The sequence below is a fragment of the Penicillium mononematosum genome (genome assembly GCF_028829835.1).
Source record: "Penicillium mononematosum strain IBT 11891 chromosome Unknown utg000003l:1.0-8172316.0:1.0-8177699.0, whole genome shotgun sequence".
Taxonomy (NCBI): domain Eukaryota; kingdom Fungi; phylum Ascomycota; class Eurotiomycetes; order Eurotiales; family Aspergillaceae; genus Penicillium; species Penicillium mononematosum.
Window position 1 is genome coordinate 5,809,784 of NW_026643273.1, and position 21,603 is coordinate 5,831,386.

At 48.8% G+C, this 21,603-nt stretch overlaps 9 protein-coding genes across 9 annotated transcripts; 4 read left to right on the forward strand and 5 right to left on the reverse strand.

Moving 5' to 3' along the window:
* Positions 1–859: 859 nt before the first annotated feature.
* Positions 860–2,338, reverse strand: erg1 (squalene monooxygenase erg1; the record flags this gene model as incomplete). Its single annotated transcript, XM_057293999.1, has 2 exons — positions 860–1,128; positions 1,183–2,338. The coding sequence occupies 2 exons, from the start codon at positions 2,336–2,338 to the stop codon at positions 860–862; spliced, it is 1,425 nt and encodes a 474-aa protein (XP_057148810.1).
* A 314-nt stretch (positions 2,339–2,652) lies between these two features.
* On the reverse strand, positions 2,653–5,559 carry N7519_007224 (pentatricopeptide repeat protein; the record flags this gene model as incomplete). Its single annotated transcript, XM_057294000.1, has 1 exon — positions 2,653–5,559. One exon carries the CDS (start codon positions 5,557–5,559, stop codon positions 2,653–2,655), a length of 2,907 nt encoding a protein of 968 aa, XP_057148811.1.
* Positions 5,560–6,202: 643 nt separating this feature from the next.
* On the reverse strand, positions 6,203–8,018 carry N7519_007225 (putative tetracycline-efflux transporter; the record flags this gene model as incomplete). Its single annotated transcript, XM_057294001.1, has 3 exons — positions 6,203–6,279; positions 6,332–7,781; positions 7,845–8,018. The coding sequence occupies 3 exons, from the start codon at positions 8,016–8,018 to the stop codon at positions 6,203–6,205; spliced, it is 1,701 nt and encodes a 566-aa protein (XP_057148812.1).
* A 436-nt stretch (positions 8,019–8,454) lies between these two features.
* On the reverse strand, positions 8,455–9,852 carry N7519_007226 (ferrochelatase HEM15; the record flags this gene model as incomplete). Its single annotated transcript, XM_057294002.1, has 3 exons — positions 8,455–8,912; positions 8,970–9,552; positions 9,616–9,852. The coding sequence occupies 3 exons, from the start codon at positions 9,850–9,852 to the stop codon at positions 8,455–8,457; spliced, it is 1,278 nt and encodes a 425-aa protein (XP_057148813.1).
* A 329-nt stretch (positions 9,853–10,181) lies between these two features.
* On the forward strand, positions 10,182–12,411 carry akuA (uncharacterized protein; the record flags this gene model as incomplete). The annotated part of the gene is made up of 7 exons (XM_057294003.1): positions 10,182–10,244; positions 10,300–10,920; positions 10,968–11,490; positions 11,541–11,813; positions 11,866–11,969; positions 12,030–12,248; positions 12,301–12,411. The coding sequence occupies 7 exons, from the start codon at positions 10,182–10,184 to the stop codon at positions 12,409–12,411; spliced, it is 1,914 nt and encodes a 637-aa protein (XP_057148814.1).
* A 1,113-nt stretch (positions 12,412–13,524) lies between these two features.
* On the forward strand, positions 13,525–13,951 carry N7519_007228 (uncharacterized protein; the record flags this gene model as incomplete). Its single annotated transcript, XM_057294004.1, has 2 exons — positions 13,525–13,618; positions 13,728–13,951. 2 exons carry the CDS (start codon positions 13,525–13,527, stop codon positions 13,949–13,951), a joined length of 318 nt encoding a protein of 105 aa, XP_057148815.1.
* Positions 13,952–14,905: 954 nt separating this feature from the next.
* Positions 14,906–15,400, forward strand: N7519_007229 (uncharacterized protein; the record flags this gene model as incomplete). The annotated part of the gene is made up of 1 exon (XM_057294005.1): positions 14,906–15,400. One exon carries the CDS (start codon positions 14,906–14,908, stop codon positions 15,398–15,400), a length of 495 nt encoding a protein of 164 aa, XP_057148816.1.
* A 2,096-nt stretch (positions 15,401–17,496) lies between these two features.
* On the forward strand, positions 17,497–17,853 carry N7519_007230 (uncharacterized protein; the record flags this gene model as incomplete). Its single annotated transcript, XM_057294006.1, has 1 exon — positions 17,497–17,853. One exon carries the CDS (start codon positions 17,497–17,499, stop codon positions 17,851–17,853), a length of 357 nt encoding a protein of 118 aa, XP_057148817.1.
* A 1,462-nt stretch (positions 17,854–19,315) lies between these two features.
* On the reverse strand, positions 19,316–20,358 carry N7519_007231 (DUF3431 domain-containing protein; the record flags this gene model as incomplete). The annotated part of the gene is made up of 3 exons (XM_057294007.1): positions 19,316–19,364; positions 19,420–20,040; positions 20,111–20,358. The coding sequence occupies 3 exons, from the start codon at positions 20,356–20,358 to the stop codon at positions 19,316–19,318; spliced, it is 918 nt and encodes a 305-aa protein (XP_057148818.1).
* Positions 20,359–21,603: the final 1,245 nt, after the last annotated feature.

Below are 21,603 nucleotides of genomic sequence, written 5' to 3' on the forward strand. Positions count from 1 at the left end.
GAAAGGGTATATCCCAACCAGCAAAATCCCACAAACCCTAAAAAGAGAACGAAGAAAAGATGTGGATGATACTCCTCTCATTCATGCTGTATTTATATTATTGCTTTTTCTTCGCCTACGGTGTAATCTGCGAGACCTATTCTGGCATATCCTTCGTGCACAATTACGCCATCCGATCAGTCAGTGCCGTCATGTCTCTTTTCTCTCTGAATTGGAATTCGGATATCCAGCTCGGGTTTGGTCTGCCCTGGCTTGGTCATGTGTCAGCCCCGATGCCGATTGCGCCTAACTTCTTTGCGTTTTCGTTTTCGTTTTGCTTTGGGGTGTTGGCGTATCTGCTTTGTGTTGATTTGCTGTGATGGGGCTTGCTGGGTATATGAATGTTTGTATGGTGTATCTGGTGTATGTGTACTGGAAGCAAGAGAGGGAAATATGCATGGTTTTGGGCAGTGGGAGAATGTGAAATGATGTGAATGGATTGGAGTTGGTTTTTTGTTTGGGCATTTTTATGTAGCATTGGCGGAGGGATAGCGTTGATTCTGGGAATGTTTGGAATATATTGACATTGTATCATTTATCATAGAGATAATAGTATGGCATATTATATAGTACAGTGCATCCATAACAGAGATCTTGTAGTGTATCAGATGTAGTGGGAGAATGCTGGACAAGATTAAATCACATAAAGGCATTGGAAAGACAGAAGCAGTGCGAGGATGGGATATTAAAACGGAAAGACTTGGCGGGTGAAATCGACAAATATGTTCAATAGAGTGAGAATGGAGAATGATATGCTGGGATTCTCCATTGTCGCTCTTTGAAGGGAAATTAGAACACCACTCGACGGATTCGAGCCAGATCAGTACCAGATCTCGGTCCAGATGTATGGCAAAATCACGACAGAGGCTGTGTACAATATCATGACGGCGTAGTATGGAGCTAGGAATAGCTTGGACAGAGGGGTATCGCAGATGTGGACCCAGATGGCGAGGAAGGCAACAGAGAAGAAGTGGCTGACGAGGACGAGGGGTTTCTTGATTAGACCGGCTAACAACCCGACAGGCCCGCCAACTGGTCCAATCTGGAAGTAGCGGAAACAGCCACGCTGAAGAGCTTTGAGGTAATAGTCTGTTCATGAACAGTTAGTTATTGAGAATTGACTCGAAGAGTGAGCGTACGTACTGTCTGCAGCGAAGAGCGCATAGAGAGCCTGCGCGAGGATATTGATGACCGAAGAAGAGTTCTTTCGTTTCCAGTGGAATTCCGCGAGCTGCTCGAGAACAAGCCCTGTATTGGAGAGGTTGGGCACACGCTCTGGGCTGAGCAATTCGCGGATGACACAAACATCGTTGAGGGCCACCGTCATGCCTCCACCAGTGAGAGGGTGCCGCATGTTAAGCGCATCTCCCAGAATCATCAAGCCGGGTGTCTTGTTGGCTGAGGCAGGGAGGAACGAGTTCGGCATTGACCGTAGCTGGCCCTGCTCTAAGGCATCGGAGAACGACTGCTGGGCACCCTCTGGGAGCTTGGGCAGGATGTTGTTTCGCATGTAACCCTTGACACCACCATTCTTGATCGAGGCCTCAGGCAGGTTATCAGGGATATCGATAAGGATTCGGGTCTCGTGGGTGCCGATCTGGTACATAAGTACGGGTGGATTATCGCTGAGAAGAACATGACCAGTGTTGGGCGCGGGGAGTTTAGCATCAATGAGCTCCAAACCATAGAACTTTGAGCGCCGTTTGGGTGTATACTGGTGATGTTCCTTGCGAAAATCGGAGTTATAACCGTCGGCGGCCACGGTGAGTTGACCGAAGTAGCAGTCCTTGACATCCTTGGTTATACACTCGACTCCAAGGACTTCCTGAGTATATGACGATGTGATGAGGCCGGTAACCTTGGTTTCAACCACTGTGACATTGGGGCAGGACAGAGCGGCTGCCCGTAGTTTCATCACGAATCGGCCATGGTGGAAGGCTCGTCCCAACGGTGTAGGCGAGGTTGGGCTGGACTTGGGGTATTCGAGGAGAACCGGCTCTCCAAAGTAAGAAACCCAGTATCCCCTCACATCAATGCCATCAATATCTTCCAGACAATCCCGTAGCCCTAGTTGCTCGAGCGCCTGAACACCTCCCGGTTGGAGTAGTTCACCAACAATGCGGTTGGGCTCTTCCAACGACTTTTCCAGCAGGATTACACTGCGTCCTTGATTTCCCAGTGCAACTGCAAGTGCACAGCCGAGGACTCCGGCACCCGCAATTACAATATCAGCTTCGTGGTGTTCGATGCGGCGTTGAGCGGCCGGGGAGAGGGAGGCGTGGCCATTGAGCAAGGTCATTTTGGGTTTAAAAAAGTAGATATTGTCAGAACGGAGTCGACGGAAGCAGGACCATTATCGGCTTGAGCAATTGATTTAAAGGAAAGTCGATTGGCTGTGCTTATGGGCTGATGTTTTATTTTTTTTGCGGAGAGAAAGGGGTGGCGTGACATGTGAAAGGTCACCTCTCTCCGCCTTCTCAATTCTACGCAGCAGGGAACATCACGTTTACTTCAGGTGGACTGATCGAGAGATATCGCGATATACAACAATGTACACATTTATTTATAAATCTATCGATGTCTATTATACAGACTATTTACATTATTATACATTCACTGACACGCTCGATGCCCCTGATAATCCTCATACTCCATGTACTCCTCGTATTCCCCTTTAGGTGAAAACTCAAGGTGATAGTCGGACGAGTACTTCTCGGGCACATAATACCGACCCCAATTCGCGGGATTGTTCCACGGGTACTCGGGATCTTCTGAAGGGACGGTGTGCGATTTTGTGACATTCGACTCTGCCCACCACTTTGCATGATCAGGGGCGTCGAACTGCTTGCGCCTGAGTAAAAGATCCAATTCCCACTCTTCATCAAAGCTCATGATGAGTTCCCCTAGGTCTGTGGTGGGCAGTAAATGTTGTTGCTCGGTGGGCTTGAATGGCTTGGCACGATTCGACCTTTTCAACTCCGGGTGAACACTGATGGCTGACCAATGCGAATCACCTTCAAACTTGGCCTCCAGCGCGCCAACAATTTGCCGGAGTACCAACACTTGACCCGCGGCATCGTAGGAGCTAGAGGATCTGATGGCATTTTCCAATGAGCCCAACTGAGAGGTAGCTTCCACGACAAAGTCCTGATTGATGGGCTCATTCCGCGAGAGGACTGTCATTATGCACCACCAGGCCCCCTTGAAGTTATGAACCCTGGAAAACGCACGCAGCAGCATCTTCAATAGCACCTGGTCGAATCCATGAGAGAGTCGCCACCGAGACTGGTAGATTGTTGTGAGGAGATCGACGGCCAGTTCTGGCGTCCCACCCCCAATGAGGTAACGGCTGGAGGAAGTCGCGCAGAAGTGCTTCACCAAAAGACCATTGGTGTTGGCACAAACGTCATAATATTCAAAAATGGCCATCTTGATCAAGCCTCCATACCCAATGGCTTCTGGGTCCACTTCCATGACCCGTTGGAAAAAGATGGGAATCCACGAAGTGAAACGCTTGCTATAACGGAGAGAAGGAACGTTCTTCCAGTAATCCCATTCGGATGTAATCAGACGTCGCGCGTTCGCCAGGCCTGTCTTTTTGCAGCTGAGAATCGCGGCGATCACAGCCAGCTTCAAATGAAGTGGTCTGACAACGTACCCGCCGGTGGTGGCGTGGTTGTAAATTGCCAGGGCATCGGTGTGCCTGCCCATGTTGATAAAGTGCTCCATCCGCTTGTGGAGCGGAACGTATAAACTGGCAGTTTTGGAGGCCACCATCTCGCTCACCGTTTGAGGGAAAGATTCCTCAGCGGGGATATGAATCGGGGCAATTTTATCTCCTCGTACAGCCCAAGTATCAGAACTAGACCCAAGGATTCGCCGTGAAGAAGTTAGATGATCTTGTCGATTCTTGGCGGCTTGCTTCAGTCGCCAGATTCCCACAGGATTGTCGGTCATTGCGAGTTTTCGGCTCTTCAGGAGCGACTTGATAAACCGATCGTCAATACCAGTATTCCAATTCTGATCGTCGGCCATGTCCATAATGGTTGTTATCATATCTTCGTTGCCCTTTTCAATGATCGCTTCGAGGATGTGTCGGTGGAGTACCTTGTCAGGTTGTATGTCAAAGTCGTTGATACAAGAGATGACGAAGTCGAGAATTTGCGAGCCTGTGTGGGTGGGATAGTATTCCAAGAAGACGCGGTCAAAAATCATAGCGAAGTCCTTCTTTGATTGGGTGTATCCGTGCTCGTGCATAGCATGCATGCCATCCATGACCCTGTCCCATTCACAATTAAGTGCTCGGTTGTAGATAATCAAGCCAATGGTCCGGCATCCAGGCTCGGTCCCATAACGTGTTGACATCGCCTTGACCATAGCTTCGGCTTCTTCGGCGCGGCCAGTTTCAACCATGGCCTTGACCATTGGATTGAAAAGTTTCTCGGTTGGTTTCCGATCGAGGGATTCGAGACGTTTAAGGATGAGGCCCAATTGGGATGACAGCAATTCCATGCTCCTAGTTTTCCTCCATAATCCATCCAGATAAGCACCACACAGACCACAATCACGGTCATCCTCGAAGCGTTGGAAGAAGAGGAATTTGGCAGAGTCCAACCGTTTGGACTCGATCAGACATCGGAGGATGACCTCCAACAGATGCGTTGGAACAGCAAAGCTGGTGCTGAATTTATCATATATAACGCCGACAGAGTCGATATGACCTTCCTTTGCAAGCAGATGCATCAGTGTAGCCCACATCTCCCGTGAGACGACACTGACTTTATCCAGGCGGTTGAACAAAGTTCGAGCAACGAACAAGTTGCCCTTGATGCAGTTTGCAGTGAATATAACACATGCAAGCTCTCGGCGTTCCCAAGAAATGTTAGGTGTCTGCCGAGTGTGCGCTAAGAACAAATTCGCAGCAGTGATTTCCCGCTCTTCACTTAACAGCCTGCGGATCTCGGCGTCAAAGGGCAGCTTGCCAGATTCTCGTGCGATCTCGCCCTGCTGTTTCTCACGAGCCAGGATTTCGGCGTTCTGAGCCAAGCTCGGAGCATCGATCTTTCCCGTGTAGTTGGATTGTGCAATTGGATGGGTCCCAAAGAGCGAGCGTTTTGAGCGAGCATGGTGCTTTTCCAAGCTGACCAGGGGCCTAGGCTTGGGCTTTGGATCATCCTTTTCCGTCTCGAACCCTGGCTCATCTGGCCCGTCAGGTCCGTTCCGATTCCTCGCCTTGAGGGATTCAATGCCCATAAATTCACCCGCTTCCGCCGCCTCAACCATCACCTTGAGCCGTTTGGCAGCAGATGTTGCATCATAATTCGGGGCAGTGCTGTGTAAGGTTCTTTTGTTCTCGATGATTTTCTCGGCAATGCGGACCCGGCGATGGGCTTCGTACGTGAGGGCTGCGACAGTGCAGAATCCGCCGACTGTTGAGCCGGCCAGAGCCAATTGACGGAGCACTCGGAGAGCATTTGGAGAAGGGACTATTGAGCCGGATTTTGCGGCGCGGGCAAGCATATTTGTGGATGCTGAGCGCGGGTTGCGCGCGAGTTCACCAGTCGTGCATGAGCGGCCTCACACCAATGATCCGAAAATGAGCAGCTAGGTGCAGTAAATGAAACGTAGATATCTCCAATCACCAGGTACGATCCAAGATTAAGTGTACAGGCAATTGAAGCTGAGAGAGTAGGGTAAGTTCGGAGCAACTTCTTTTTTCCCGATGCAAATCAACTTGCGTATTAGGACGTTGCCGCCCGCCGGAGGATGGCCCGGTCATACGACCATGGATCTAACCGGATACATCCTCCACAGCTTCCTGTCCTCAACCTTCAAATATCAAACCTCTCTCGAAAGAAATACATGGAAAGGGCTCAATGTCGGAAGTCGAGCTGCCCATACCATGTTCTACAGCTATTCCACGACTATCAAGATAATTTGCTTGTCCAATAGCTCTATATAATCTTCTGTTTCTAGCATGCATCAAGCATTTTCATCACGAGATACCCAACAGCTACATTTGTACCGATAGGAGCTCTCTAGAATAGGTGAAAAAAACAGTCTATTTCAATCATGTAGAGCACGATTTATTAGAAAGACGCCAACGAAGCAGGCATATAACATATGCAAGGAAGCGCGACTTATTATCTCACAGAGCTGTCTATCAAAGCAAAAGACCATCATGCTCGTCGGCATCTTCTTCCGCTCTTAGATCGGCAGCGGGGCCACTCTCTAGGGTAACTGGTACAACAATTAGTATAGTTCCTGTAGGAGCTCAAAACGATAAACATACCATGCGACTTGATAAGCAGACTCATGAGGAATGCTACACCAAAAACAGCTGCAAGTGCCACAAACACTGTCTGAGGCAACGTCGCAACAGTCAGACTGTAGATCAAGTTAAAGATAGTAGGTGCAACAACTCGAGCAAGAGCATGTAAAAGACCAGTGGCACCGAGCATCTGTCCAATGCGTTCATGAGGCACATGCTTGGTCAGAGACGACTGTAGGATTGCAGATCCCATGCCACCTAGCGAGGCGACGACTCCGGACATTATCATGACGGATGGCGTTTTGGACAAAGCATAGCCAACATAGCCCAGTATATCGAAAATTATAGATGCGCGAATTAGAACAATGTCCAGCGTGTCCGAGCCGCGAATGGTTCCGTCTTCCTCGCAAGGGGTGCGGAAGAACAGGGAGATAAGCGGAAGCACCAGGAAGAGATTGACCACTCGCACCACATTAATGGTCGCCACAAACAGACTGGACTCCACGCTGCCCCAGTTGAACATGTATTCAGCGTAGATGATGATAACCTGTATTGTGCCCAGGGCAACTCCAAAGACAGCGGTATCGATAGCAGCCAACAGAATGATATTCCGGCGTAGAGCCGGACTGGCACCGCGGCGGTTAGGGAACAAGACACTTGGCTTTCCAGCGGCAGGCATCAGAATTGCAAGCGGGGTGATCAGGTTCATTGGGTTCCAGACACGCCAAGAGTACCATTTAGGAGAGTCAGCATCCACAATTTTCATGCGATGCTTCTCACGAGCCGCAAGCTGTCGATCCTCGGACAAAGATTCAGGCACGATGAAGAAGACCGATAGACAGAAAGTTGCATGGAATGCAAGCGCAATGTAGAAGACGAGTAGCGTGCCTCCATGTTTGATCAAAAAGGCTGCACCACCAGGTCCAGCTGCAATTCCAAAAAACAGAGCTCCGTGGAATAAACCGAATGCCACGCTTCGCTTTTCGGTTGGCGTGCAATCAGAAGCATAGGAATGGATCAAAGCCTGTGCGGTTGTAAATGACCCACCGAGTCCATCCATGACTGCTCCAACCAGAAGCATATTGACCGAGAACCGCTCTGGCCATTGAGCCACGATGACAGTAATAAGTTCATTGAATACCGCGCCCATCGCGCCTAGAGCGATCATCTTGGTTCTTCCGTAACGATCAGATAAGTGTCCGAACCGGGGACTCACTAATGCCGATATAATACCGGCAATAAGGTTGAGATAGAGCTGGAACTGGGCAACCAACGACTGAACTTGTGGTATCTGGCACTGTGGGTTATTTTCGCCAAATACAACAGGGAGATAGGTGAAGCCGGGGCCTTTGGTGGTCTTTTCGGCGAGATAATCTCGACAGATGAGCGACATGATCAGGTTGATCTTGGGCACAGCTATTCCACCAAAGCCCAGGGTAAAGAGGAGACCGAATGGAAGCAGCCACCAAATCTATCACGTTTGCAGATTAGAAAGTTGTTCCTGACGCTGTTGTCGCGAACCATAGTCACTCACATTCGGTTTCCTCCATTTCGGCCGATTATCCGTAACGTAAACAGGCTGTTGATGCAACAGCCTATCGGATTCATCAATTAGAGGCGTGTTTTCATTCACATCTTCAGTGGGAGTCTCTCGGGTGTGCAGCTGGGCAACATCGGGATCCCCCGCAAATAGTTCTTCGTTCTCCATCATGAAATTGGAGGCATTGGAGGTGATTCCAGGATTATACAAGATTATCGTATAATCCAAATGTTGATATATAAGATCTGAAGCCACGGACAATTCATTCCCATATGAAAGAGGGGAGAATGTTAAGTGTTGGGATTCCTTAAATTCTTATCGGGATTTCATCATTGGTAATCGATAGCTCCGGAATCTCCGCACGGACTTAAGTGCTTGCCCAGGAGGTGCCGCGGTTATATTGAGGTGTCATTCTGACGGTCTGCCCTTTTTTATATGTCGTGGATGCCTTGCCAACTTGTATAGAATTGGAAATATATTATACCATACATTTTAACCCCGAAATTTTATACTCTAACGCCTCCAACACCTACTAGTGCCATATATACATACACCCAAGGATGAACTATCTTAGTGCGAAAAGAAAAGTTCAAGCCCAGCCAGCTTATATCACCATGGAAGCTTGTTCCTGGCCTGCAAAGAATTTCTTCTGACCCAAGCACCGCTCGCTGGTGCAACCCTGGCAACGCAGTGTCATTTGGCGAGAACACAATTCTCCCTTTTGCAAGTGGTCGTGAGCAATATCGGCAAGTGCCTGAATGAAGACTGGGTTTCCGTTCAAGCTCTCTGCGCGCTTGACACCCGGGTTGTTTGCTTCATGGATGACTTCCTGATCCAGCTCGTAGAGTGTCTCAATGTGGTCACTTGTAAACGCAATGGGCACTAGGATCAAGTCCGTCTGTCCTCGTTTCACATACTCTTGAACAGTATCACTGGTCTGGGCCCCGAGCCACGCACTAGGTCCCACTTGAGATTGCCAGCACAGGCGGTAGGGGTTTTTGAACTTGAGTCGTTGCATTACGGCATGAACTGTCGCTGCAACTTCCGCGGGGTAAGGGTCGCCTGTGTGAGAGAGTAATTAGTGTAATTCTAGCAAGTAACCAGGGGGCATAGGCCTACCTCGGTTGACAACGCTCATAGGCAAGCTGTGGGCCGAAAACAGCAACACAACTTCGTCTCGCTTCTCCTCTGGGTAGGTCTTAAGCTGAGCCTCGATATTTTGTGCGAAAGCCTCCACAAGACCAGAGTGAGAGGGCCAACGGTCAATTACGCTCCATTGGATTGTGCCAGCCGGCTCGGATCCTCCATTTGCGCGCTTTCCCTCGAGACGATTACGCCACTTCCACAGTTCGTTCAGGGAACTGCCGGTCGTTGAACAAGAGTACTGCGGGTATTGTGTAAATGCGACAGCACGTCCTCCCTTGCCCTTGCCAAATCCATCGGCGAAAAGCTGCTCATACATGGTCTCGGTCAATGGGGCAGCGTAGCGGAAGGCAACGTAAGGCTTATGCGGCGCGGTCTCCGGGGACATTTTATCCAACAACTTGCACATTTCTGCGCATTGGTACTCGGACCATTTCCGAATGGGCGAACCGCCGCCGATATCTGCGTACTGCTTTTGGATCTTCGAGGTTCTCCGGCGTGCGATGAGGGGCCCGAGATACGATTGGAGTCGTCCCAGGGGAATCAAATCACCGTCTGCCTGTAGTTCAATGTGTTAACATATCGATTCAAAGCGGCGACTGGAACCATTTATGATGCGTACAAATAGTCTGCTCAAAAAGTCCTCCACCTCGTCCGTTGTGGAAGGTCCACCCATGTTCATAAAAACCATGGCCGTGGGACCCTTGGAGCCCGTCGCATCCTGTGTGACTGGCGGTACTACCGTCGCGAGACCTCGTTGATTGCATCTCAATCGAGTGCTAATTGCCGACCGACCTCCAAGATATGTGGTCCCAGTCAATAACTGTCGGGGGATCGCGAAAGGGCTGCGGAATGTCATGGTTCGAGGAGGCCCGAGATATTATATCGAGGAGTAGAGCAAAAATAATAGATATCAATGAGGAGATGGCAATTCCAATTTCCAATTTCCAACTTCCAACTTGGAACTTGGACCTCGGAGTTGTTGAATCCGGTCCTGGTTGCCCCATGTAGCTTCCGCCCACCGGATTTGGACCAATCAACGCAGGAAGATGTCAGCAGCTTCAGGCATCAGCGTCACCTGACCTTCGTGTTTGCCCGCGTCAGAGAGCGCGTCTCAATGATACTTAGACTCGATTAATTTACACCTTTTAATATTTCCAATTTCCCGAGGATCCCTACTCCATAACAATGGTTGAAGATAGCTACACGCGCGAGGAGGAGAATTACGAGGATGAAGAGCTCGACGAGACCGTGAGTATCAAAAGTTGGAGATATAGTTACCGATTGTTGACTGTTGCCTACATAGAGCTTCAAATCAGTCAAAGATGCGGTGCTGTTTGCTATAGAAATTAGCAGTTCGATGCTCACGCCTCGTCCATCGCCTGATCCTAAGAAACATGGAGACGAATCACCCGCGTCTGCAGCTTTGAAGTGTGCATACCATCTAATGCAACAACGCATCATCTCCAACCCTCATGACATGATTGGCGTTTTGCTTTACGGAACGCAATCGTCCAAATTCTATGATGAAAATGAGGATGACCGTGGAGATCTCTCATATCCTCACTGTTATCTGTACACGGATCTTGATGTTCCATCAGCCCAGGAAGTCAAGCAACTGCGGTCCCTCGCATCTCCAGCAGATGCTGATGATGACGTACGACAAGTTTTGGAGCCATCAAAGGAGCCAGTCTCCATGGCCAATATGCTTTTCTGCGCCAACCAAATCTTTACCTCAAAAGCTCCAAACTTTTCTTCTCGACGCCTGTTTGTCGTGACCGACAACGATAATCCCCACGCAGACAACAAAGGAATGCGGTCTGCTGCAACTGTTCGTGCAAGGGACTTGTACGATCTTGGTGTCAATATTGAGTTGTTTCCCATATCTCAACCAGACCACGAGTTCGACACCTCTAAATTCTATGACGTAGGTCATTAACCTTGATTCCATAGGGGTATACTCACAATTGGCAGGACATTATCTACAAAACATCTCCCAGTGATGGAGATGCCCCTGCATACCTACAGCCGGATACCAACGCATCAACAGCTAAAGGTGATGGACTTTCATTGCTCAATTCTCTGTTGTCGAGCATCAACTCAAGATCTGTCCCCCGCCGATCGCTATTCTCAAATGTGCCACTTGAGATTGGACCTAATTTCAAGATATCCGTCAATGGATATTTGCTTCTCAAAAAGCAAGAGCCTGCAAGGAGTTGCTTCGTCTGGCAAGGAGGCGAGACTGCTCAGATTGCCAAAGGCGTTACAACTCTAATGTCTGATGACACAGGACAGGAGATCGAGAAGTCTGACATTCGCAAGGCATACAAGTTTGGTGGCGAGCAGGTATCATTCACCATCGAAGAACAGCAGGCGCTAAGGAGCTTCGGCGACCCGGTGATCCGTATTATTGGGTTCAAGCCACTGTCAGCCCTTCCGTTCTGGGCCAATGTCAAGCATCCCTCGTTTATTTATCCCTCTGAAGAGGACTACATTGGTTCAACAAGAGTCTTTTCTGCACTGCATCAGAAACTTCTCGAATCTGAGAAACTGGCTTTGGTCTGGTTCATCCCCGCAGAAATGCCTCGCCAGTCTTAGCTGCTATGATTGCCGGGGCTGAGAAGATCGACGAGAATGGCGTGCAGAAAATTCCACCTGGGATGTGGATTATCCCTCTCCCTTTCGCGGACGATGTGCGCCAAAATCCAGAGAGCACTGTGCACCGGGCGGGAGATGCGCTGAACGACGCCATGCGAGATGTTGTTCGCCAGTTGCAGCTCCCCAAGGCTGTGTACGATCCTTCGAAATATCCGAATCCTTGTGAGCCTTAGTCACTTCAATCTTTGGGACAATGATACTGACTGATTTGCAGCGCTTCAATGGCATTATCGTATCTTACAGGCTATCGCCTTGGATGAAGATTTCCCAGAATCACCAGATGACAAGACCGTGCCTAAGTACCGACAGGTTCACAAGGTTGGCTGCTTCCATGATCCCAGAAATTGCCGGAATGTACTGACCAAATGGATGTTCTAGCGCGCTGGCGACTATATTCTTAAATGGGCCGAGGAACTGAAATTGCAAGCCTCCGAGATGTTTGGCGGGTCAGTAGCCGCCACCTCTACGCTGGTAAAGCGAGGTGCAAAGACCGAGGCAGCTGGTGAGCACCCATCAAAGCGGGTGAAGGTTGAAGACAGTGCGCCCGGAGTGGAAGACGAAGTGAAGAAATGCTATGCGAAAGGCACTGTTTCCAAGGTGAGCATTCAAATTCTCCCAGGTGATTGACCAAACTAATACTCGCCTTCAGCTTACGGTGGCCGTGCTGAAGGAATTCTTGCATGCACATGGCCGTGCTACAGCAGGAAAGAAAGCAGATCTCGTGGACCGAGTTGAGCAGTACTTTGAGCGGAAGTTTTAAATGTTGATTTGAAGTTTGCTCAGGATCGTCTTGAGGTGGTCCAAGGTTGCTGTAATCTGCGGCCCGATTAATGAGTTATGAGTGTATCCTACTTGCCTGTTTCCATAAGGCCATAGTCATTTCAAATGAATCGATATTTTTTATCCAGGATGATGTTGATATAAGAATATTTTCGATGTCTTTCCAGATGTACACAAAGGCGCAAGCCGGTAAAAAGCGCGAACGCCTTTCCGATATATATCACCGGTACTTCTTTATCCAAGATGCCAGAAAATACCTCTAGCAACTACAGGGGTGAAAAAAGAGATCACCCTTCCAAGGTTGGCCTAGTCTCCCTAGGTAGTCTTTTTATATATCTTTTTAGCGGTCTTTTTAGCGGTCTCCAGATGTCCTTATATAGTCTTTTTAGATATCTATTTATAAATAATATTTTCTCTCCCTTCTTAGTTTCTTGAGTTCCTGACACACTGCCCCCGACGGGGCCTTCCCCCCGGCATCGCATATTAGCCCTCCTGGGCATTACAGACAAAGACGACCTAGCTAGCCCTAGTGAGGACGGGTGGTTTGCGTCAGACTTCTACCTGTTCCACTGTTAGCCACGCAATTTTCACAACGTGGGTGTCCTCGTCCTATTGTCTTGTCCGTTCTCTGCTAATCTTACGAGTATAACTAGCGCCTAACCAAATCTGGCTGACATGCGAAGACCCATCGGCCCTGGTCACAAAACACCATGAATACCTTCATGGCAGCCTAGAAGGCGACCGTCCGGCCGTACTAGATGGCGAGAGACTCTCTAACATCTTAGGGGCTGGGAACGTACGTGTTGTGCCACGAAAAGATCTCCTCGAGAGATACCTTAGCACACTACAAGAGCAAGCAGCCGAAGCGGAACCTTGGAAGGTTGGTCCTCAAGTCCTACCTACATATGTAGCAGTATGTACCGGATTTTAGGCCGCGGATGCAGATTTCCCGATCGGGGTGCCGCCGCTTTATGAGGGCGCTCAGGGGTCCTGCTCACTGAGTAGCTCACAGCACAGGGTGATTACAAGCCAGATCGCCAGATAGATGTCTCTTTAATAAGTCCTAGTACATAGAACCAGGACGAAATTCGCCATGATTGGTGTAGGGTTGCACCTCGGCTCGAACTTGCTTGGCCGCCCCCAAAGTCCAGGGGTCTGCCTTGCTGTTCATATCGACGTGGAAATAGGTAAGACCAGAGATGACTATCCGTTTGAACAAACAAACTGTAGCATAGTGGAAAAAGCATTGGCACTCGTAATTGACACTGGGAAATGGGTTTCTGTGCTATCATACAGTGCGGCTTCAAGATATGGTTATCACTTCTTTACCTGAGCATTCACAGTGCAGACATGTTCGGAATGGCATATTCAGGAAGATCCAAGTCAGCCTTGAGGACCCACGCCGCCTTGAGTCCAATGAAAGGCTCCACCTTCACACGATGGAGAACACTGCCATTCATACTGCCCAACAGATCGTCAAAACCGGCTACGGCCATCTAGACGACGACCCACTTGGATAGCCTCGTCAGTAATAGCTGTATGGGCACGACACTGCCAGGCTACACATGATCAGCATTACCAGCGGGGCGGGATACATCATGTCTAGGAAAATTGGATGCAGAATGGGGCGTAGGGGCTTGACCTTACGGATACTGCTGACGGCCCGGTCCCAATCCGTATCCGAGATTGAGATGGGCCTGAAGAAGGATGCTATACACATTAGTGTGAGGAAGGATGCTATACACATTAGTGTGAGGGATTTAGCGAAGACAATCAGGGAACCGATGTACACCGGGTGGCTCTGGTTCTACTCCGAAGCATCCTGGACAGGAAGTCAATATTGATTCATACCGCGCCCCGTTACTTCTAGTCACCTGCTTCATCCTCTTGTGTCATGAACTTCCACTGAAGGGGCTGTAGGGCTGTACTTCTCTACAGCCGTCAACCAGATATAGGGTTTGCATTGGTTGGGAATGCGCAAGGACCGTAAAGGTATGGCTGGCTCACTTGGAAACGCTTGGCGTGGGGGCCACACTGCCTCAAATACGGAGTATGGGGCCAAAGTATGGAGAGTACTGACGACAACCGTGCAGGGCAACTCGATCTAACAGTACTTGCTTACTTGAATTTGATATTGATCATGCATGAAGTCAAAGCTGATCTGCAGTCCTTCAGAGGCCTGATTAAGAAATGTTGGTCTACTCAAACCGACCCGGAGTAGTACTGCAGTAAGGGTAACCTTCCTATCCAGATTTCAACCTCGACCTCGGCCCCAGGGAACAAGAGGTACAACCTCACAACATCTGCATTGTTACGTAACTCTCTCAGCACAAGGCAGTCTCGGTGCGAACAATTGAGGTATATAAACCCTATCTATCCCTCTCAAAATTCTTCAACTTCAACTTCAACATCAATCAGACCAGAAGCAATTCCACTTATCTCGCTTTCTCTCCCACCAGACAAAACAAGACAAAATGCTTATCAAGTCTCTCCTTGCCATTTCTGCCACGGCGACCACTGTCATAGCTGGCGAGAACAACATCAAGTTCCTCTACACAAGCTCCTCCTTTAACGGCATCCATGACTCCGGTAGCGGCCACATCGCCGGCTTCACCCTCTTCGACAACGACAACAATATCCTCTTCCAAAGCGCAAACCCTATCGGCTACGCTCCCTGCATGAGGGACACCAACCACCTCCAGATAACTTCGGACTGCTGGGAGGGAACCTACGACTTCAGTTGCGGGTCCTCCTTCAGCGGCATGCCCGGAGCATGCAGCGTGTACGCCCCTGATAAATCAGAGACTAAGGGAGAGGTGGACAAGGACTTAACCTTCATCGGCATTGCCTCCGGCGAGGACGGCACCTGCAGTGGCACCATTACTACTCAAAGTGATGGCGAGTGCACGAAGGATAGCCTTGTGAAGATCGAGCGACGCTACACCGGAAAGTATGCTGGTGACGACTAAGAGCCTGTATGCTATTGCGGGCAACCTGGTATATGGCTGGTTTAATTTCTGGGACATACATTGTCGTCAGGTTCTCTCTGCCTATCTATTCATTTCCTGTGTCTAGTTACTGTTCGTGGAGGGTTGGTAAGAAGGCTAGTCGTACCAACGAGGGCTGGAACTCGTTATGGCTATGGCTATTTTCAGAGAAGCCCCAACCTCCTAAGCAATACCATCTTCCATAGCCCGGTAGCTCGACTATCTAGAGACTTAGCCAGTAATAACGGTTAGTTCTTCCGCAGAGACGTAGATATTCCTCTTGTGAAAATCCGGGTAAAGCAGAGCTAGTGTAGCAGCGTCCTTGATGCGTTTATCTTTAACCACCTTTTGTATCACCTCTCGACTTGTTTTCAATAGACGGATATGATCTTAAATTAATCCTTAAATACGGCAGAAGTTTGCGATTATTGACGGCTTCTTTAGGCAAACGAGAGAAACCCTGTATCTATCAAACCCCGACAATAACTTATAAGATATCTCTAAGGTCCGCAATTAGGACTTAGGCCATGGTAGAGTTCACATTCCCCCGGATTTCGGTTCTAGAAAACCGGACTACAATACAGTCCCACATACAAGCCCTAGTCGAAGGGAATCTTTAAGTCCGAGTCTAGAGGCGTATCTACGAAGTATAGACTACTATAGGCCGGGAAGTCTAGGGTAGCCATCTTTTTCATTATTAATAAAAGCGCTTTAGTTTATAGTGTATATTATTCCGGGTTCATTTTGTGCCACTCTTAATATAATTGAACACCCGCCACATGCTCCTAGATAATATATTTAGTTCTAGCCGGATTAGAAGGATTATCCCAGTTCTCCAGCTCATTGTATGTCCGTGGTCCTTTACCATGACCGGATTCCACAAATTATATAACTGCCTCTCACACACAGTTGCCTGAAACGAGACAGAAAGGCGAGCACGTGAGGGGACAAGTACCAGACCAATACCAGACCAATGCGAATGAGGGACGCAGCAGAAACTAGTTTAGTACCCGGAGCACGGTTCCTGGAAGATGCATCGGACTCTTGAGGGCACTGCTGCAATCGCGGACGGTTCATGAGTACCTGTGGCTTATTAGCCTGATACTTTCCATTATTCCTATTATGAATAACGAGCAGGTCATGTCTCCAGATAAGACACGAAGGCATCACTGACAGTACGTGTAGATATGTAGACATAGTTGAGTTCCCAACATTCCTCTTTGAGTTCAGCCCATCCACGGGTGTATATTGCCCCAAATTCACCTCCGGCTACTGCCTCATCGACCTGACTCGCTATGAGGAAGGACCGACCTGCTGTCTAAACATTCCGACTTCCTTGGATCTATTGTCTGGTGTCTGTTGTAGGCGACTCCAAAAACATCTCTCTCGGTGAATCAATTGACCAAAAATGGCTACACCAGCTTCCAATGATGACGCGATGACGCCTTCTCCACCCATGAGAAGTCAACCATTCGAACACAATTCATCCCCGCGGCCTAGCTGATCTTCCTCTTCTGCTGTTAGCAGGTCGCTCGGAGGCACGTCGGAGGGTTCATCGGCTGCACAGACACTTGCTATATTCCCCACAGCAAGTTCGGTACCCCAGTCGTCAGAATTCTCTGTAGTCATCAGGGCTGAGATCGAGCGGCTCGCAAAGAACGAATGCTGGGTCTGCACATCCAGAACAACAGAGGCATGCCATGTGATCCCTAAGGAGGATAAGGCAGTACGTGATAACCAGCTTGTACTATTGGCTTCAGTATGATAGAGCTACCCATGGGCCTATAGGTAGAATTTTGGGCTGATATTGGTCTCATCAATTTCAACCTGAGGTCAATCGTAAACGGGATCGCCCTATGTCCAAGTTGCCACACCGAATTTGACCGAGCCTACGAACCAGGCATCGCCTTTATACCTGTTGACGTGGAGTACTTCCTCAACTTTGAAGTTATGGATCAAGAGAGACGGTCTGGGGACGGCAACCTTCGTCGCCAAATCCCGACCAACAAGATGTACAGGAATCATCTCGCTGAGAAGCAAATGAACGGGCCTGAAGCCGCTTATGGTCTGTACCGGCCATGTTCCTGAGTACGGACTGCCTGCCTGTGGTAATGGGAGAAAGGCTGGAGGAATTCGGTTTGACTCAACCGAAGGAGTGGCATGGAGCGCCGCTGGCCAGCTTGCGGCGGGCTTTCACCGCCCTTGCATGCTCCAAGATCTATGTGGTTGGCGATGAGACCGTTGCCAACCTACGAACTCTCTTCGACTTGTATTTCAAACCAACTCTAGCTAACCGATCAATCTTGGGGACCAGAGTCGCCAAGCACCTCAGACCGAGAGATGGTTCACGACGCCCATCCAACCAAGCGACGCAAACTCGATACACCAAGAGAGGAGACGCAGAGGAAGGCAACTGCAAAACTGCAGCAATATGATGTTTGCACGTCTGTGGTTTGTCATTTGTCTCGAGCCAGAATGGATTCTTGGGCCAGATTCCACAGCAGAACAAGCTGTGCATCGCTTCGCCTGTCTATTCGCTCTGACCTGAGCGCTTGTTGATTTGTATTGCTATGAAATTGTATTGCTATCTTAATGAGATTGACATGCTTCCTGATTAGCACGAATCATCGCACTTTTAATGCATTGTTGAACTTGGTATAAATCTCGCGTAGATCGAGTCCGTTTTGGTTATGTTTCTCCCTTCTAGTACTGGGAGGCGGTTTACGGTAGTCTCTAACCGCTAGTGCGCCATATAGTATTCCCATATTAAATTTTGACCTTCATGCCGCCAATTTACTATTATCTCCATTGTATAGGTAAGTTCTAGTAGTAATTAATTCCTACAGTATCATCATTCGAGCTTCTATAGGGTCAATTTCTATGATATCTCAATCTATAACAAGAATAGTCAGCCGCCTATACTGCCGTAGTCTTCTTGGTGGTCATTTGAGTGGTCATTTGAGTGGTCTTTTCCATTAGTCGGTCGGCGAATGGAAGCTTCGGGTGGAAACATTGATATCTAACAAAATAACCACACAGATATCCCCTCCACTGGTCGATTACGCATCTTATGCCTCACATCGGCCGACCTTCTTGATCGAAGCACTGCAGACACTGGAAGCAGTCATTCTGCTAGAAGCGCAGTTCTGCAATTGGACCATTGAGCAGATTATTCCGCATCGCCGGCTGCATCGAAGGTTTGAGTGGAACGACGTGCCGTCGTGTGTAAAGCAGTAAGCTGAGATGTGCTTCATGATAGACCGGCTTTGGATGATGCGTATAGTATCTACGGTGTAGACCCAGCACAGGACGCATTAGTGGGAGTCGGGCCTGATGGGTATGTTGACTTTGTTGCTTGTCTTGGTGATGTGCATAGGGTGGATGGGTATCTGAAGCAGTACATTGGACTGTCTCTGGAAATTAGCGCCTGTCATTGGTATTGATTAGAGTCCGATAAAATAAAGCTTGAATGATAAGATGCTTTGGCCACCTGGGGGTTATCAGAGCATGGAGTCACTATTGATAGTGGAGGTCACATGTAGAAATCTGAATGGTATGATACATCTATGTATGCATAGGAAGTAAGAAAGACAATGGTAAGAATATACATTTCATGTACTCTGATTGTCCAGAAATCCATCAATGAAAGTGAAGGAGTATGTGCATGAGGAACTTCGTCCTCGGCGCTTGAACGCAATTAATCTATGATGAAAGCAGGGCCCCTGAAAACTCCAAGTTCTATCCGACAAAAGGGGTGCCTGCTGTGTCGCAAAAATCATACACATCATGACGGAAAGGTGGAGGTAAAGGTGTAACGCCACGTGTCCCACGATATGTAAATACCAGCCTGGGAGATGTCGCTGGATTTTGGAATGTATGTTCAAGCCGAGGGCGCATTTAACACTGCCCGTAGACTCGACAATAACATATTTGTTCATCGGGACAACTGCGAAAGGCGGTTAGGTCAACATTACAGCGAAACGTGATCGACTATAACTTACTATACCCCTTCCATGCCAAAAATTACATGCCACAAGAACTCCATCACCCTCCCCGACTTAGCATCGCTAAGCTCCGTATCGATAACCCATTGGCGGAACCTAATATAATCCTCCAGCGGCCGCTTCTGAATCTGCTCTCGCGAGACAGCGAATTGCGCGCAGCATGCGGCGCCAATCTCGGCAGGCTTGCGGAGATATTTCTGGCCCGGGAACTCCTGATCCGTGGTTGAGGAGGCATTCAACGGAGGCGTACTCGTGCCGTCGAAGACTTCCATCCAAACCTGCTCGGTGACATGGCCATTGAAGCGGTGGACGCCCTTGCAGCCGGGATTCCAATTGCAGCGAAGATTCACATAACCGTTCTGTTGGACGAAATCGAGTTGTAGGTTGCGCATGGCTATGACGTTGTCGTGGAGTGGCGCATCGACATGCCAGGCCATGAGGAAGCCTGCGCGGTGGGCATGGAGAAAGGCGACGGTCGAGGGAAGATTGTTGTAGAAATCGATTATATACGTGAAGTAGGCCATGGCTTCGTGGCCTTTGTTCAATGGGGTCGTAAGAACATTGGGATTTAGTCGTGTCTCGTGTGAGGGGTTGACGGTGTAGATTGCCCGTTGCCAGCTGTTTGGAGAGAAAGAAAGCCAATTAGCCGTGCTTCTTCAGTGGAGTGTTGGAGATCAAAAGAACTCACTCGGGAAGCTCTTCTTCCACCCATTCGGTATTCTCTTCTTCTAGCTTGGCCATGACAATCACCTTATCACCAGGTGTCGTGTCGCCATGTGGAGTTGAGGCGGTGTCATTGCGATCTAGCCAATTAATCACATACGCGCCAGCGCGATATTGATTGCAGATGTCTTGTAGATGCGCCTCGAGTAGATATAGTGAGAATAGAACAAGACACGAGACGCAAAACCCTGCGATACGGAGTCCACCTCTCATTATGAATGATGAATGAGAGGGATAATACCCCAGGGACTCTGCGGAGAGGAGCCCGTAGGTGTTAAGTCGAGGTTGATGATTCAACTAATAAGCCATTGATATATACGGTTTCCGATGTATGATAGCGATGCGAAATAGGACAAGTGATTGTTCTAAAGTACCGAGACGTCTGAAGGCAAATTCGAGGGCAAAAATGATATAAAAGGAAGGCGTAGTCGGTAATAAAGGACAGGGAAGGTAGAAAGGGGGAAAGATTAAAAGAATTGTACCCCGTACGAAGTACAAAGTGGAAACCTGGGAATATTAAAGTAAAATAGAAAGAGGGGAGCTTTTCGAGTGGACTCCTTAACAATGTCATGGACATATCATTGGCCACTGGGGCGTTCAGGGGAGCCGCCCTTTAGTATTGATGCCAAGGGGCGTTTGGGTTTCTGGTTGTGGTTGGGGGAAAAGCAAAAGCTTGGCTATAGCGCACGCTTTACCCCTTTTTACCATAGAGTTTACGCTTGAGCCATGGACGGACCTCTCTGGACGGGATCAAGGCTTAAGAGTTTAAACCTTGAAAATGAATCTGTTAAACGCCCGGGCGTTGGCATACCTGAGGCAACAGTATTTAACCTATCGCAAAGTTACCCTAGGTGTTGGAATCCACTGTGGCGACACGCGTGTTTTTCCCGTACCACGGAATGCACGTGGCGTTGGGTTTGAGACTGCCAAATTAAAAAAGCTTTCCAGAATCGGAAAAGTGAACACTGCAATGGGAATAGTACGAAGTTCTCCACAAGACTATTATTCGGTAGGCTCGTATCACAGTGGGGCTGTCTCGTTTGCTTGAAATGGGTTTAAAAATTGTTCGGATTATTGCCGTTACTGGTCGGCTACGATGATCCCTTTTCAATGCACAGCCTACATAATCGGGTGGACATCGAACTGGACAGTTGGCATCCCTTGGTATGATTTCATCGGCGAACGGACTCTTGAAAGATCCAGGGTCCTAACATGTGGGTTATTTTCGATTGCAGCGTGTGGCTGTGACAGAATCAAGCCCACATATTGGCCGATCAGCGGCACTGCAATATGTTGGATGTCTTGTAATGACGTCTCTGGGATCAGAGGCATTCAAGCGAGCCATTTTTCAGAAGGCCCAGGCGCATTTTTATTGTTATGTCATCCAGCAACCTTAAAAAGCCTCGTTGCTCCCCTGTACGTGTATGTTCTCGGAGTTGCGTCGCAATGGAATATCGA